The following is a 19,504-nucleotide window of genomic DNA, read 5'->3' as shown; positions in this document are numbered from 1 at the left end:
ATATAGCTGAAAAATCTGTTTTTAATGGAGAAAAATAATGCTATTTAAGTTTTAAACAAGATAAGAGCAAATGAACTGTACTTTAGAAGTGTATCCCTAGCATTCAAATGAATTGGGCTATAAAGAAAGTATCAAATGCTGTATCAATTAACCATAGACATATCTATATTCGTAGCAAATTTCTTCCTAATATATCTTTCATTTTTTCTAATATCCTTTAAGAATTGCTTAATATAGCATATAATTTGCGATACAGCATCATACTCTGATATTTATTGAATCAGTTATAATAATTAGCTAAGAGGAAGAATTCTAAATCAATTTATTCTAATCTTAATATGCGTTACCAGAGTGGCGTGATGAAAGATTCTCAACTACTGATAGTCATTGCCCTAGAGGTTATTACAAGTATGTCTTAATGTAATGCCAGCCAATTCGTAAGCAACAGCTCTCACCAAATAATTCAAAAAATACACATGTATAACCACTTAAATTGTTATCTTCAGGATAAGTTTATGGCAATTCAAAAGATAAAGAATATAAAAGAAAACTACTATTATGTGTGTTTGCTTAAACGTGAAACAAAATTAATTACAGCAGGAGTTCAATAAGTCGAAAGTAAATGAATTTCCGTAAAACTTCGAAACATGCGGACTTCCACTCATGTACCATACTTAATTGAAATAACAAAATTTAGAGCCGTCAACGTTTAGTGACTTATTAAATGATTAAGAAATGGAAGGGGGGGCGGGGGGCTAACTTAACCAGCTTATAGAAAATATACTCTGATTTTCTAGCGACACGATGTATCGCACAATCCACTATTACATTTACAACCATTTCAAACAGATTCCCACAAATAGAAACGCATACAAAAGCTTTTTAAGCACACGACTGTGTAATTTAAACCTGTCATACGTTGATTTCGGCAACAATCATCACGGCTAGAAAATGGCTAAAAAGTATCTCGAGATTTAAGGTGTCCACCAATAATCGAATGACTTATTTAAGGTAAATTGTATAAATAGGTTTTAAGAAACATATTTAAGGGAAAAAATTATTTTTACTTTGATATATTGAGAGAATTGATCAATCGAAGTCAATCAGAAGTTCTATTGTATGTAAAATTGCACGTTTTTTTTTTTTTTTTTTTTTTTTTGAACAGCTGTGTTACTAAATGTCTTTGCTTTTATTGTTGGACATAAAAATAATAGTAAGAAGTAACTTACTTAATACAACATCATTATTACTATAATGAGAAAAGAATAGTATTTTTTATTTAAATTCCTTTTATTAACATACAAATGATGTGATTTTGACAATATTGTTTTACAGTCCCGACAAACGGAAAACTAGCACACAATCGCTTGTTCCCTTTTAATGACATTTGATAATCTCGCTTTCAATGTGTTCCAAATATCTTTAACACTTAGCACTTATATTTTGCTGTCTCAAAGGCTTTTGTAATGTACAAGAATTATTAGATACAAAAATGATAAGACCTAATGAATGTCAAAAAGTTTGCTTTTTATCACCAAAGGAATATCATCTGGCATTGCACGTAACAGACATTCTATACATTTTGCGTTTAGTCGTTATACTTACAATGCATGCTTGATACGCAGGCTTAATAACCTCTGATCCCCTTTCAAAATTCCATTTTATTTAGTTCCGCCCATTAATTTCTCGTTTAGGGCACACGCTTTTTCTTACTTGGGGACCATACGCCGCTTTTCATGGAATGGCATGGAAGTGTCACATTGAAAGTTTCATGATAACCGCCGTTTGAACACATCTGGGGATGTTTCTAAATTCAAAATTTTACTCTTTCATGTTTAAATGTTGAATTCTGCTTAAGCCGGGGCTAGGATGCGTGGACGGTAACTTGCACTGTCCAGTACCGTCCATGAACAGGCTCAGTCAAACCGAGCCTGCAACATTTTCAATTTTGCCGTGTTGGGCTTTCTTAAGGGATTCTGTATTTAAAATTTTATCTATTTTATTTTTATATGTCAATAGTGTTACAATTTTATATTAATTTTTGTCCCTAGTGTATTATCCAAACATTATATGACCTGGATGAAAGCGAAGAAATTTGTTTATCAGTTAGGTAGTAATTCATACGATAACAATGGTGCCATTATTCCCTCATGACAATTGATTTATTTTGGTCTAGTCTATCAGGAACTTTCCCTTTATTATCACTTTCATTATCGTTTGATTTTTTGTGGTCAATGGGTTACATAATTATATTGACTTCAATTATATGCCGCATCTAGACATTTTATTTGGAATGACATTCGGACAGCAGAATTGTGACCATACTAATGATGGAAGTGAACAGATGAATTTTAATGTCGTTTAATGAGTCTACATTTACGTTTGAAGTAAAAGAAAATACGTATGTCTATTATTTAATACTAGTAAAAATTGTATTATGATTGTCGTAAAGTTGAAATGTTATGCAATATCTTCTTCGAAATTTGTGAAAACAACTAAAAATGTTTTTTTAGTTTAAGTTTATGATGACACGTGATCGTAAGATGTGTTAATTAGATAACAATGTGTATTATGCTAATTCAAAATAGTCATCTGTGTGTAAAGTGATACGGTCATTTTTAAAGCTAAAATGTCATTAGGTTCAAAGTTGTCTAATAATATATTTACAGATCGCCAAAGTCTGTCTGCCAAAGAAATCGCTCTATTTTCTTTAAATTTTGCCGAACTATTTTCCATACAATGCTAAAACCCAACTGTATGTATGAAATTTATACGTTAAATTAGCCGATTTAATGAACTCCGCCTATTTACATAATGCGCATGCGTACTAATTATTTGTAACGCTTTTCGTTTTTTTTACATTAAACACGTGCTTAAAGTAGCTGCTTTTTATTGCTATGATGATGGAAAAGGTATTTTGTTTAAAACTTTAGGATTTTAACATTCTTTTATGGAGAAATGGCAGGGAATTTGGCCAGAAGGATTAAAAACATTATCATCTTTTAATATGCATAAACAATGAATCCACAGAAACATGTTTAAATCAATAACTTAAAAACAAACTCCATTAAAAAACTTATTGATATATCAGTAATAGAACATGTGCCCATCACAAATCTTTCACAATAAATGGCAGTGTTTGTGACATTAATATTGTCAACGTGATAAAAATACATGTATTATTATAATCACCTGCAGTTAAAAAAAGAGTTAACACTATCAATATTGCACTTCGTTCGCTCGAAAATTGATTTCTTAAAGCTCTGTATATAACCTATAACCTATACTTAATCCCATTCAAGGTAAATTGCCCTGTAGGAAAAGTTTGGTGATATGGATTATAATTTTCACTTTCATGTTATAAAAATGGAGCTTAAATCTTATCATAATTATTGATTGATATCTCATATGGCGCCACTGCAAGAAGACTCTGTAATGTATATTTAAGTAAATAAAGATAATTCCAAATGAAACTAAAAGTAAATACAATTGTCATGGACATTATCGTCCGTAAGTAGATACATGAAATATATTTCATTAAGGAAAGCTTACAGGAGGACGTTTGTTTTGCATGTCCTTGTATGTATACGTGTGTGCTGGTGTTTTCCATTGACTAAAGTGCTATACTTTTGAGTTGACTCCTTACAATGCTTACTGTCAGCAGAGTTGCAATCGCACATATTATTGCTTAGAGTTCAGTTTAATTTGATAGTTTTTGTATACGTATATCATCGCTAACATATTTGACTTTGAATGCTCAGGTAAAAGTCAAAATAGCATTACATGTCGCCATAATTGTGTTCAATTTTATATTTAACAATATCAAAATAGTTATTCATTCACAAGACCAATTGAAATTTCTATAAATATTGTTGGTTAAATTAAAATTAAAAAACTTGGGTAGTCTTTTTAGCTCACCTGTCACAAAGTGGCATCGTGAGCTTTCCTGGTCGTTTTTCGTCCGGCGTCCGTCCGTAAATTTTTACTTTAAACGACATCACCCCATTAGCCGCTAAGCCATGGATGTTCCTTTGGTAGTCAACTTTAAAAAAATTCAAAGAATTATTCCAAGCAGAACTCTGTTTGCCATGGCGACCCCCCAAAAATATTTTCTTTTAGAAAACTTAAAGAGCCAGAGCTGAAATATTTGGCATGAAACATCATCTAGTCAGTGTCTACCAAGTTTATTCAAATAAATGCCCTGGGGTCAAAATCGGCAGCGCCCCGGGGGGCCATTGATTTTCCTTATTTATATATAGTAAAATCTTCTATTAAAAAAAACAAATTGCTAGAGCTTAGATTTTAGGCATGAAACATCCTCTAGGGGGTGTCTACCAAGTTTGTTCAAATAAAAGCCCTGGGGTCAACATTGACCCCTCTGAGGGGAGGGTCATTGTTTTTCCCTTAATGTATAGTAAAAACTTAAAAAATCTTCTTATATAAACCCAAAGAGCTAGAGCTTAGATATGTATCACGAAACATCTTCTAATGGATGTCTACCAAGTTTGTTAAACCTAAAGCCCCTGGTTTAAATTTGGCCTTGGCCTAGGTTCCTATATACAGGTGATCGATTTCGGAGCCATCATGGACCTCTTGTTAACAAATATTTTTCAATATCAATTGTGGATCAATCGCTATACAAATAAACGATCTTTTTAAATACATTACTACTACAGCTCAATATGTCAGCAAAAAAATTCACTTAAATGTTTGTTTTGAATACCACTGACCAATATTATGTTTAATGTCAAATGATATGTTAATGCAGAAAAAGGCAATTTTTTAAGAATGTTTATTCCAGTTTGAAAGCATAGTTTATTGTCGAAACCTGTATCAAGCAGTGTTATGGGACTTGGGCAGTACTGAGGATATTATCTTTTTAGAAAATACATTGTCCAAGGCATAAAAAGCAATTAAAAATCAGAATGCGTTCCTAAATGATAAGAGTACAATGGAGTATATATTCATTGAAAAGTGCAACCAACAATTTAAATCATAAACTTGGTTCCATCCACATCATACTAGTTAGATACATTTGAAAATATTCTGAAATATCTCAAATCCTTCTTTTGAGACACTTCTGTCAAGACAATAATGATGTTTATTCAATTCAATATCAGTGATGTAAAACGTGATTTACGCAGTATCTTTTCTGTAAAAAGTAAGTGTCTAAGTGCAAAAATGTCCACGTCGTAGACATATCCGCGGAATGGTTGGATACATTATTTTCCACATTGTTACATTACATTATAGGCGTGAATGTGTTTCTTTGTATGTGACACATATAGGTAATAAAAAACATAGCCAGGAATCATTTGCTTTGATGATAAATAATAAAGGACGCCTTATTCTGTAACAGTGCTTTAAGAGTGCATGCTATGTAAAATCAAGCTTTTTAAAATTGATTAAAAATAAATTTAAAATAACAGCAAAAACAATGTTTATGGTGAAGTCCCTGGAATACACGTTTTTATGATATTGTTATTAAAAGCTGCTAAAGCAGACGCAGTGTTTTGAAACCCCTTTTTTGCAGGTATTTTTGCCAGATAGATAAAATGTGATATTCAATGTTTAGGTTTACTGTAGGTTTTTATTTCTAAAAGAATGAATTGCTGCATTTTCTACTATTGTAAATTGGATAATTTCTCTAGAGCTATTGCTATGTTATGGCGTATATTTATTCAACAAAACATTTTTTATTTCCGCAGACTGTTTATTTTGGAAGACGTTTGACGGCAGAAACTTTTAATATAGTGTGTAGTGCTACAATATACCATACACTTACATGTGCTGATGTACGTGAAACTTCTTACATAAATGATATTTATATTTTATCATATATGTACAATATAAAGGTTTCACTTTACTAATCTATCAAAACATCACCAGGGTTTTTATAAATAATTGTTACATAGTGTTGAAGAACATATCTTTAGTACATTACAAAAACAATGTTTTATATAAGCATATTATTATTGTATACAAAACAGTATGCCGATAGCCACAGATATTTAGTGGTGCATAATTTAGTGTTGCCAAAAATTTACTTGTATTTCCAGTTAATTTCCTGGTTTTGATTTTTTACGGATAAAATGAAAGGATACAGAGAATCTTGTGGTTCATGTAGGTCTAACTTTGAATAATTGTTTGATTTAGGATCCCTAATTATTGAACGGGACATGGTGTTCGCTTTCGAGTTGGGAAATACGCAATTCAAAATTTCTCAGGGATGGCTCAGGGATGGCTTCAGTCTTTTGTTAAAAGGCCTAAAGTATCTGTATTTATTTTTTTAATGTCAATGAAAAAAGAAAATGTAGTCATGCTCTTATGTCGATTGTTGCACTTTAGCATACAATGCAGACGATTTAATCTGAAAATAATTGAAATGGGGATTCTAAGATAAAGTCCGAGTAAATTATTTTTGTATGTCATCTCACATGTGTGAAATTTAACAATTTCTGAAATTTGCCATACGTCAAAAATAAACTTAATAAACTGTATCACAAAATAATGTTATGCTTTTCAGGCGATGACTGCAGTGCTGGTAAACGATCTTAGGAATGCATAACTGTGGCTCTTGCAGCAAGAATGACAGGGAAGAGTTGAATCCTTTGGTTATTGCTAAATCAAGTAAACCAAGAATTTTCAAAAATATCAAAGTAGAAAATTCTTCTGTTTTTAGACAACGCCCCTAGTCATCCAATGTTGAAGTTATCAAATGTAAAGCTGGCCTTCTTTTCACCTAATACTACCTCCAGACTTCAACCTTTGGATCAGGGGGTTATACAAACACTCAAGTTGAAATATCGTCAGAAGCAGTTGCAACATATTCTTGTAAAAGTTGATGACAGCAACAAGGTTGGTTCACAGTTATTGAAAAAAATCTCAGTCCTAGATGCAATTTTCTGGATTGATGCAGCCTTGGAAGACATTGAAGCAAAGACTATTGTAAAATGTTTTGAACTTTCTGGTTTATCTTCCCTTCTAAATCAGTTAAGTCTGTAAACGCTGATGAAATCATGGCAGTGATGATGATGATGAAGTCCCATTGAATGTCCTGAAACTATCTCACGATTTATTTGGTTGTTAATTTAAGGACTTGATTAACTTAGATGTAACCTTAAGAACTTGCGATGATTCTAATAAAACAGACTGGGAGAGAACACAAGCTTTAGACATTCTGAAAGAATTGAGAGATGATAATATTGATGATCTTTGTGATGATGCTTTTGATGATGATGATGAAGATGATGTTGATTATGCTGATGATTTGAAAGTATGGTCAACAGGAGATGTGCATAAACATATTAACAATATAAGACAATATGCTTTGTTTCATGATCACCATGACCTGCTTGATAGTATTATGTGCGTAGGTCATATTTTCACACACATTTCTACTACAAAACAAAAACAAACACGAATTGATGACTTTTTATGAAGGTATAATTGGGATTATGAGAGTGAAATACATACATGATATAGTATACTATTTTTGTTATTATAAAACATGTTATGATATCAATGACTTTAAGTATTTATATGAAACCTTGTATTTAATCTCGATATTTTCCTGAATTCTATTGAGAGATCATTTTACTAAGGCAGTCCCTTGAGTGGTCTCTTAAAACAATTTTTACTGTACTGCCTTTAGTAATAATTACCATGATTAAGTGTTTAAATACAAGCATACACTGATAGCAAAGATCCAGCTAAAAATATTATTTTCAAACCAAGTTATGCTGAAAAATTTGTTACAAAACAAAAGGAAATTAAACCATAAGCCTTCGTTAAAAAGATGATATAGATAACTTTAAAATTAATCCAGACAGTATCCTTCAAAATGACGATGAGGATGTTCCATTTTGGAATTATATAATTCTCCGAAAATAAATATTAACCTTTTAAATATAAAAAAGTCATCAAATTAACCTGAACATTTCAAAGAGAAGTTTCTAGCAATTAAGGAAGAACATGAAGATTTTATACATATTTATACGGACAGTTCAAAAGAAGTTTGCAAAGTAGGTGCGGCTGTGTTTGAAAATAATTTTACATCTAGTATGAGGTTACCAGATAGTGCATCAAATTTTACTGCTGAAGCAAAAGTACAGATTTAGCATTGTCATACATAGAAAAGCATACCTATGATATTTTTTTTGATATTTTCTGACTAGCTTTATTTTTTAATATCCATTAAAAATTAAAAATCTGACAATATGATAAGGAAATTTTTTTACGATTTCATGAAATACTTAAAACAAAATCTGTTAAAGTATATTGGATCCCAAATCATGTAGGTATACGAGGAAAGGAGAACGTTGATGCTTTAGCTAAACAACTATTAAATTTTCATAAAACTTACTTATTTTTAACTGCTTGTGATTTTAGACCAGCTGTAAATAAACTCGTATCATCGAAATGGAAAGCAAATTTGGACAATGCCGTTTTATTTTCGATCCTTGAAGATCGTTCAGCACGACATTATTGTTGTGCTTGTGGTATTTTTAGTTTCAACTTTTCGGCATTTTCTAGTTGGGTGGTTCCAATATTCCTACTTGAATAATGTTAAATCACCCCTAGGATATGTTGCCTGCTTTTTAAATTTGTCTTTTGACGTCTTATCTGTGATACGCAGGCTTCATAACCTCTGATCTCCTTTCAAAATTCCATTTTATTTAGTTCCGCCCATTGTTTTTTCGTTTAGGGCACACGCTTTTTATTACTTGGGGACCATACGCCGCTTTTCATGGAATGGCACGGAAGTGTCACATTGAAGGTTCCATGATAACCGCCGTATGAACACATCTGCGGATGTTTCTAAATTCAAAATTTTACTATTTCATGTTTAAATGTTGAATTCTGCTTAAGCCGGTGCTAGGGGGCGTGGACGGCTCAATCAAACCGAGTCTGCAACATTTTCAATTTTGCCGTGTTGGGCTTTCTTTAGGGATTCTGTATTTATCTATTTAATAAACTTCACGATATAAACCCATCTCTTGATATGTCACCATCTCTTTATCTGTCAAACCGCCATGATCGAACAGTTCTTCTTCGATGCCGAATTGGACACATTAAAATTAACCACTTTTATTTCCTCACGAATGACAATGCCCCTTTCTGTGTAGCTTGTAATGACAATTTTACTGTTAAGCATTTTCTTCTTGAATGTCATGATTTTTCACAGGCCCGTAATAGATTTTACTGTGTAAATTCACTCAAAAAACTCTTTAATACAATTCTATAAAAAATATCATTGAATATTTGAAAGAGATAACTTGTATTCTAGGATCTAATTGGCTCATTTTTATTGTCATTTACAAAGTTTTACATAACACTTTAAGACAATTATAGCATTCGGCACGATATGGCTAGTTATGTGTTGACATGCCGTAAAAATCCAAACAAGCAAACAAGCATACACTCTATGGTGATCTGTGTCCATATTTATTGACATTAAGAATATTTAATTTATTGTACATGCTCACAGACTTGTGCTCATAAGTAAAGTAATAAATTAGATTGATTAACTTTCAAACTTTTCATGTAAATGATCTTTTAAAGTTTAGGACTGTTGATGTCATTAGACTTTCTTCTAGATAAGGAAAATATGCTTCCGAGAGAATATTCGTAGACAATACAATGCAAGCCATCCTAAATGTTTAACTACGTGTATTACAAAATAAAGGAAACAAACAATTGCAATACCTTGAATAAAGTATACAGTTTAATAATACTCTTTTTACATTAGTATAAATATAAATGTTTCATTCCTTCCTATAATTACTACAAATGCAATAAAGAAGCTTAGAAAAAATCGTGTTAGAATGTGTGTAAAATAGGTTAACTTTATGCCTTTCTATCTTTTCTTTAAATTATTCCTATAGCCTCATTTTATGTTAATACGATAAAAGGCGGTAAAATCATCAATGTATTACTATTAAAAAGACCTATATAATAACTTTAAGCGTTTTGTTGACAAGTGTTACCGTTAACCTGAATATAATTATGAATTTGTCTTTCTTTGGATTTGGAGCAGTCCATTCAAGCTTAAAGAATTAGTATATCAACATACAATCTGTTAACTACTAAAAGTGGTAGAGCCTGTCATGCTACACGACTTGCAGGATTGCCAGACTACTGATGGCAAATGCTTATCAAGTAAATTACGTTCCGGGGTAGGTGAGGTGGCTTGATTGTCGCGGCATACATCGGTGACTGCACATAATACATTGTCTTCTTATGAGCTTATTAATCTCAATATGTCATATGACCTGAACAAAGTTACAAGATCAGTCTTTTTCCCTTTTACTGTTGTCGAAAGTATTTTACATGCATTTTCAATTGTTTCGACCCTATACTTTGGAATTTACATTTTGTTTGCTAGAAATTACAAGCAAACACCGACATCATATTTATTTGGAGAAAAACAATATTATCTTGCTTTGGTACGTTGTAAACGTCTTCTTCTGTTTGGACACTTTCTTGTTTTAGACTCTTTTCTATTGGTACCATATTGACAATTGCTATAGCGACAGACAAGTATTCAGGCTTAAATAAGAAATACTTAACAGTCTGTTTGACCATTATTTTGTATCTTTGTTTTAGTAATAACATCTATTTGTGTATTGGGTCGTTGAGGACCATACTGGAAACATAATTGTTATTGATTTATTTTGATATCGCATTTTTAAAGTTCGCAAAGTGTAAATAATTATCTCATTGCGGAAATAACTACAACATATTTAATTTAATACAACAATCTTTCTGAAAGATATAATGGATTTTTTATTTCAGGGGGGATCGAGAATCTTCAAGATCACTTAGTACACCAAAAAATGACTTAATGTATTTGAGCTTTATTATCTCCGAGAAGGCATCCTTCCGCTTAATTTAATATACTCAATTAGTGATATTCAATTTCCAGACGTGCATTGAATGAAATAACTGATAAAAGGTGTTCCCATACTCTTCTCTATTATTTTTTGCAGAATTTACGTATAATATCTTTTTGGGGCTGAGGAAAAGAAATAAAAGCGTTCTTTGTCGTCATTTATTCATACGTGAAACAGAATTAGACTTTTAACAACTGCCGTAACGAGTATACAACGTAATCGAAGATGATAACAATAAGTTTTCTCGCGAGACAATATGCATTTGTCAGAGACGAGAACTCAAACTGGTTAATATAACGAAGAAAATGTATATGTGATCATAAAATGTTACCAAATAGCTAAGCTAAGAATTATCGAAATTCCAAAATTCCATTCTTGTACCAGTGACATAATATTATATTTCTGATCAATTTTGCAGATTTTCTGATTCTTTGATTAAAAGCTCTTTTCCCTATATATGTACTAATACTAAAAATCAAACAACAAAGTTCACTAATTGAAAATTTGTTAGAACTCTGAAATGTACCATAGTCATTAAAACAAGAATTTGTAACAGAGTTACCAACGTCCCCCGCCTCGGGAAGTTTTATATGAAGCATAAAATTGTGCTATTTCAAAAGATTGAGGTTATAATGGATCTCAGGACATTTACTCCAAAATTATGATCAATGCTAGATCTGCAAATGTAACAATAAATTTGTTAAAAAAATAAAATGAAACACGGAATTTAAAAATCTATCATGTTAAGCTTTGACCTCTTAGTGTGACCTTGACCTTGGAGGTAGAGAGCAGGTGTTGTGCATGACATAACGTCTTATTATTGAGACTATTTGTGCCAAGTATTTTCAAAATCCCTTGAACTATGAAGAAGTTATAGATTGGACACAAAATATACCCTTATAATAACAGACTATGTAAATCTTTGATCTCTAAGTGTGACCTTGACCTTGGAGGTAGGGACACAGATGTTACGCATGACATATCATCTAATCATTGTGACTATTTGTCCCAAGTATTTTCAAAATCCCTTAATCTATGAAGAAGTAATGGACGGGACAAAAAATATACCAAATAACAGACTCTGTTTAACCTTTGACCTCTAAGTGTGACATTTACCTTGGATGTAGGGGTGCAGGTGTTGTACCTTACATATTGTTTTATTATGGTGACTATTTGTGCCAAGTTATTTCAAAATCCCTTGAACTATGAAGAAGTTCTAGATTTGACACAAAAATATACCCTATAACAGACTATGTTAATTTTTGACCTCTAAGTGTGACCTTGACCTTGGAGGTAGGGATGCAGGTGTTGCGGCATGACACATCCTCTTATTATAAGTGACTTTTTGTGCGAAGTATTTTCAAAATCCTTGGATCTATGAAAAAGTTATGGACCGGACACGAAATATACCCTGTAACAGACTATTTAAGTATTTGACCTCCAAGTGTGACCTAGACCTTGGAGGTAGGTGACCGTTTTTTGCGCATGACACATCATTTGATTGTTGTGAACAATTATGGCAAGTATTTACAAAATCCCTTCATAGATAAGAAAGTTATGGACCGGACACGACATATACCCTCAAATAGACAATGTTGACCTGGAATGAGCAAGTACGACCTTGACCCTGGAGGTAGGGGTCTGGTTGTTGCGCATGACACATCGTCTTATTATAACAAACATTTGTGCCAAGTTATCTCAAATTCCTTTGATAAATGACCAAGTTATAAACCGGACACGAAATATACCCTGTAACAGACTATGTTAATATTTGACCTCCAAGTGTGACCTTGACCTTGAAGATAGGTGACTGGTTTTTGCGCATGACACATCGTCTGATTATTATGAATTATGGCAAGTATTTACAAAATCCCTTCATAGATAAGAAAGTTATGGACGGGACACGACATATATCCTCAAATAGACAATGTTAACCTTGAATGAGCAAGTACGACCTTGACCCTGAAGGTACGGGTCTGGTTGTTGTGCATGACACATCCTCTTGTTATAACAAACATTTGTGCCAAGTTATTTCAAATTCCTTTGATAAATGACCAAGTTATAAACCGGACACGAAATATACCCTGTAACAGACTATGTTAATATTTGACCTCCAAGTGTGACCTTGACCTTGAAGGTAGGTGACTGGTTTTTGCGCATGTCACATCGTCTGATTATTGTGAACAATTATGGCAAGTATTTACAAAATCCCTTCATAGATAAGAAAGTTATGGACCGGACACGACATATACCCTCAAATAGGCAATGTTGACCTTGAATGAGCAAGTGCGACCTTGACCCTGGAGGTAGGAGTCTGGTTGTTGCGCATGACACATCGTCTTATTATAATAAACATTTGTGCCAAGTTATTTCAAATTCCTTTCATAAATGACAAAGTTATGGACCGGACACGAAAGTGTGACGGACGGACAGACAGACAGACAGACGGACGGACGGACGGACAGACGGACGGACGGAGCCTATTTCTATATCCCCCTTTTTTCTTCGAAAAGGCGGGGGACAATTAAATAATAATGCATTATTTGGATTTGGAAGCAGCTTCAAACTGTTAAGTTAGATTAACTAAATTACTGACACTGCAAGATATACGCCTACAAAATGGAACGATATACAACTGATTTGACAGTAGCTGAAATGTGTAATAATTATACATGTATATGTATGTTATGATGATTGGTTTTGAGCCCAAGTCAGAAATAAAGTATATTTTCTGTTCTGTGTTTTTTTTCTGTTTCTGTAGTAATTTGTTGCTGCTGTGTATTATTTATCTTATTTTATGTTTTAAACTTTTATTTTTCTCATTATCTAAGAAAATATATGTAGATCTATTTCTATATTTTTGAATCAGTTGAATGTGTTACTTGAGAAAACTTTTGTTATATGGCGAAAACTAGACATTTGTAAACTTATGTATATTAACCGTTAGACCTGATTAAAACGTTTAAGAAAATATGTAGCCAATCCTTCAAAATAGTTTAACATGACATTCTTTGGCTGTGGTAATTTGATACTATTGTTCTGCCTTTATTATTTCCTTTTTCTTCGATGTTTAGATACTGTTTATAATATAAATAAGAACATGCTTCTGGTTTCTTCTAATTTTTACATGACTTTTAACAGATTTAGCCTCAGCTTTCTTATTTCCCGCACATAGTTTTCTTGATAAAATCTGATACATTCATAGCTTGCCATGGACTGTTATAAAATAGCAATGTCCTTGATGAAATGAGCTTCATGTTCAGTTCTAATGGTAAGTGTAGTATCTTCAAGCACTAAAATATTATTGACTGGCTTAATAACTAAATTGTTTACGAATGTTTATTATAATTTTGTTTTTATTTTGGAATAATATTTTGTTATATAAAAAGATTCACATATTGTTAACAATCTTACATAAACTGTTTTACTTTATTTATTAAATAAACAAAATTTTGTTTTCTTTAATTATTTCAATGTTTACATTGAACCATTAAATTAAGCCACATTTTATTTACCAGAGCACAGTTCTGCCACCGCAACGTTTAAAGTTTCACTCCGAACTAAACATTTTGGGAAGAAAGGAAAGAAGGAACGTAGCTGCCGTATATATTATAAATACTCATATTATATCCCAACATTAAACATTGACCTGCACCTTAGAGATCTTTAAAAGCAAACCCTTACTATTGCGGAAAAAAACAACACTATAATACCTTAACGAAGATAACACTCCTTAATTTTAACTATCAGTTTGTTTTGCGTGTTAAATATTGACAGTATCAATACCATTCAAACTTTATTTCCGTGTAATTATAACGTTTTCGTTTCCTGAAAATAAAAATTGATATTTATATGAAATACTTCTAAATATTCCCAGATGCTTTATTTTATGGTTCGGTGCCCTACTTGGTTCTTTACTTGTGAAGCAGGATTGTGTTAGGTGCTGTGTCCTGTCAATGTCATCATGTTGATCTTTTGTTTCATTATTTTATGAAACTGCATTCGTTCGTTCATTTATTCATATAAATAATTGACTGTGCAACTGACTGCAATGTACTGAGAATTAATATCGTGGAATCAGGCTAAAATTCAACAACTACTGTGCAGATTTAAAAACAGACATTCGCCTAGGTAGCATTTCATTCGGTTCTTCTAAAGATATGTCCTGCACAGCTGACCATTCCTTCACAGCCATTTTATACGTGCGTCAAACCTCCAATGTCTTCCATTGTAGTTTTGTTATTATAATGTTTAACGAAAGGAGGACGTTCATTTGTTTACATTTCTGGCTATAATTGCTTTGTTATGGCTAGGTCACCAGCCAAGTGTTTTTTAACTACTTTTAATACAAACAAGAATAAACTGTTATTACACGTAATTTCTATCTAGTTTTCCCCCAAAGTCTTGCTCTTAATTTAGGATGAATTTTGTGCACAATAGATTAAAAGAATCGGCTAATTTATGTCGTTGACGAAGCTATCAATTTTTAATTTGTTATATACTTTTGTTAAACTATACCGTAGAAATGATTAAAAATCTAGAATGTTCAGCTCCAACGAACTTGTGGTAAGAATAAAACTGTTAAAATTCAAAAACAAAATACATTATAGGAAAAGAAATGATATCAATATTGACAAAGAAAAAGTAATAATTGCATTTGAATTGACATATTAACATATCTCATCTATGGTATTGTGTATTTGTCCTACATAAGTTTATACAGAATTCATTTTAGTTCCATTATATAGGAAGCTAATAGCTTATAGACATACTCTCGAATCCGTTTCTGGAACCAACAAGTACTGGGCAATGAGTGCAAAGTTTCTTGCTCAAGAAAACAGCAGCCCTCACCAGACAGGGTTTAAAAACCACACGGAAAGCGACAGTAAGATTACAAGTCCGACGCTTAACATCATGCCTACATTATTTAACCAACTTCAGTGTACCCACTTCAATGACTTGACTACAGAGATAGGTTTTTAAGTTTATAAAAAAGTAAAAGTCGTTCTTTGTTAGTCCAATGTTATTTACAGTTGAATAACCTTTATATAATAGTGGCATATTTAACAACCTCGTACATGTTCACACATGGATATTGCAGGCGGCTATTTGTTTATCTGTCTGAGACAATCAGAATGTCTGTCTTAAAACGACCAGTCAATTTGTCTATTTAGATGAAGTGTCAAAGTCAGTTAAATAATGCTACTTAATGTTCATTTAAATATATTACATTTTCTGAGAACACATTATCTTTTCAGACAAAGAAGGCGCCAATGTAATTTAATTTTAAATTGCTTTTTACTTCAGAAAATCGACAGTAAATTAAAGTATCTTCTTAAAATTCCTCTGCAAATTGAATCGAATTTATAAATGTTACGAGTATTAACTTCAATAGCACTCGATGGATATTTTAAGATTAAAAAATAATTCAAGTTTACATTATTAATGTATAATCTGCGTAAGTTTCTCAGTATTTAATGCAATCACCTTTTCAGTAAAACAGCGTTCTATGCTTTACGGGGCTATTTTGCACTACCCCCTTCTTTTAATATTGACGAACGTCTTTCGACCAATTTCATTCTTTACTATACAAACACTGATTCTACAAAAATTTGAGACAGCCAGAAAATAGCATGATACTCTAAGATTAAGTTGTATGTGCATTTATGTTCTTATTCATAAAAAATATGATATTTCGTGAAAAGCTCTGTTAGCAATTATTTTTAAATGATTATCTTGATTTCGTCATTTCACGGAAATAATGATAGTTATCAGATGTCTTTTTGGGTTGTTATAAATTTAAAATATATCAAGTTACAGAAATTGAACTACCAACGGATTCGAATTTGTGGCTTTGTCTGGTGTTACATTTAGGACACACAAAAAGTCATTTTCATATGAGTAATTTAAGGATAAAATGAATATTTTGGATAATTTAATGAAAACAAAGATAAGACCTTGCTTGAAACTGATATTACAACAAAAAATTGTATTATAATGTATGATATTTTGCAAGTGGTAACATTTTAAGGTTTATCATCTAAATGTATACCTGTTAATTACCTTGTATTACCTATGTATATTAGCATCAACTCGCTTTTAAAATAGAATGCCTTTCCCATGTTCAATATTTTCGAGTTTCAAATGTAATACAAACATCAGATCCTATCCCAGTTACACTTTGATAGCTTTTGCAACGTTATTCTTTACTTTCTCCTAAAATAGTAATATCTTAAAGAAGGCAATTGTTTTGCGTTTTGTTGAAAAAAGTAAAAGACTGTATGATCATGCTGTCAGACACCGATGGAACTACATGTAATTTATATTCGTACGTCTATTCTAAAGTAATGATAACATTCAATATATTAATTTTCCTATCGGGTACATTTCATAAAATTCTATGAAACAGAGATACAGTTGAAATAATATTAAAGGTATTTTAATGATTACAAGAAAAGCATTGATGCAAAGCATCAAAGGGCGTCCAAGCAAGAAATAAGAAAGTGAAGATGAACTAGTAGACATATGATGTCAAGATATTCTTATAAACTTTTCAATGGTTAATTGGATTTCACCAAAATGAACGGACGGAAGACATTGTTCATTATGAACTTTGATTGGCAACGGATATACATGTATACAATCATTTATCATCCATACCCATGTGTAACGCATGATCAACACCACACTTGTGGAATTGTCCCTTATTATGTATTCGCTATTAGCGAAGACCCCCTCTTAAGGTATCTGTTCACACTTAGTAAAAATATGACACTGGTTATATTACCATGTCATGTTAAGCATTATTGTTTATTATACAATAATTGTAATATCTATTTTAATAACAAAAAAATTAATACAGATTTTATGAATATTGTTTTCCTCTCTCTTTTTGTGTTTTTATGTGCTATTTTAATACTGAGTTTTTTACGTTTACTATTCTTTTTTTATTAAAATTGTGAAATAAATTTTAAGAATTCAAATGTTATATTGACCGACGATTATAAGTCAAAACTTTACTGGAAAAAGTCAGTAAATTATGGTTAATCTTTCAATATATAATATTATTTATTCTTAAACCATGTACATGTACATTTGTATGTTTCTTTATCATTTTTTAAATTATCATTCAAAATCAAATAATTAATAAAATCTAATTTGTTACTTTGAATAATTCACCGGCATCTTTACTAAACACGAATAACAAATAAAATAAAATGTTTCAAAGTTAATAGAGTCATATTAAAACCATAAAAATGTACCTTTTTTCACAATTATTGTACATATTTATAGTTTATATCTCATATAGATAAAATGAAACATGCTATTGTTGTTGTTGTTGTTTTTTTCGAATTGTATGTTTATGTATAATAATAATCAATATATTTGAGAGTTGATCTATGTTTATTAATTATTGTAACCAAACTAAGTGACAAACATTCATTTTGGAAAAAAGCTTATTTATCTGTAAAATATTTGTTCTGTTCTGTAACGATATCAAACATCTACTCCAAAAACCGGGAGAGATCGGACAATAAACGTGTGATACTTTTCGCCGGTCACTAGTATCACGGTCAAAATAGACCGGGAGAGACCGGAATTACCGATAGGAGTACATCCCTCTATAAATAGATTTTCGGAATATTTAGGTCATCAACTCATCATTCTATTTTAACATACCATGATAACCCACTGTGTACTACAAAATGATAAATAAAAAACCGAAGAGACGGAAAAGGTTATTGCATTTGAAAATGAAAAGGTTATTGCATTTGGAAATGTTTGCATTGCGAAATCCTCCAGTTCGCTATTCATTGTAACATATCGCGACATTTAATTAATAATCAATCACCCTCATACCGATCGGAATGATCGGCTTTTATCATGACCGACTTAAAGGCTCGAGAAGTTGCTGTCGCCCTTTCACAAAATCTGATTTCGTTCCATAAAGGGGCGCCGCGCTTCGGCGCGGACGCCAATAACAATTATTGATTATATTAATAATTCACAGTCACGTATAAAATTCTGTCCATTCTGTCCATTTTAAAGGCCTGCGCTGTAACACTTGTAACAACCTGTAACATTTGTAACAATTATCAGGGAAGTAATTTTTTTTCTTCTAGAATTGTTCTTCTGTTGTTGTTATTTTGTTGCAAATGGGAATAAATGAAGCTAGTATGTAGCCTTTAAAAGGAAACAAGACACAATTACTATACTTTGTTTTTATTTTAGAGCAGTATTTTACCGTCATGAACTTCAAACAATATGAGTGTTTGCAAAAACGTTTGCAATGAGCAAACACGAGGTTATCAAATGCATTTTAGTCTTGTTTTCCATTATTCTATTATATATTTTAAAAACATTTGATTTAAAGATGAAATTCAAAGGTACTTTCAGATTGTTTTAAAGGAATGCAAAAATGATAGCAAAATAAATTCAATGACATTTAATGTTCCTGATCGACAAAAAAAGTAAAAGTTTAGCAGGGGGTTTTTGGCTCTTGACTTTATCACGTACAATCAAATAAGATGTTTTAATTTTCTTGCCAAATATCTGTTTAATCTTTATTTTCTCTGAACAGCTGAAATAAAATGACAATTTAATGTGTT

The 19,504-nt window shown here is 31.7% G+C and overlaps 1 protein-coding gene across 1 annotated transcript; it reads left to right on the top strand.

The window, feature by feature from the left end:
- Window positions 1–338: 338 nt before the first annotated feature.
- Window positions 339–10,827, top strand: LOC132731429 (uncharacterized). The gene is made up of 4 exons (XM_060717610.1): window positions 339–408; window positions 6,683–6,858; window positions 7,097–7,276; window positions 10,798–10,827. The coding sequence occupies exons 1-4, from the start codon at window positions 339–341 to the stop codon at window positions 10,825–10,827; spliced, it is 456 nt and encodes a 151-aa protein (XP_060573593.1).
- The last annotated feature ends 8,677 nt before the right edge of the window (window positions 10,828–19,504 follow it).

The sequence above is a fragment of the Ruditapes philippinarum genome, unplaced genomic scaffold (genome assembly GCF_026571515.1).
Source record: "Ruditapes philippinarum isolate M1 unplaced genomic scaffold, ASM2657151v2 ctg1586_1_1_1_1, whole genome shotgun sequence".
NCBI classification, from domain to species: Eukaryota; Metazoa; Mollusca; class Bivalvia; order Venerida; family Veneridae; genus Ruditapes; species Ruditapes philippinarum.
The sequence above is the reverse complement of the archived record's forward strand: the minus strand, read 5'-3'. Positions and strand labels throughout refer to the sequence as shown.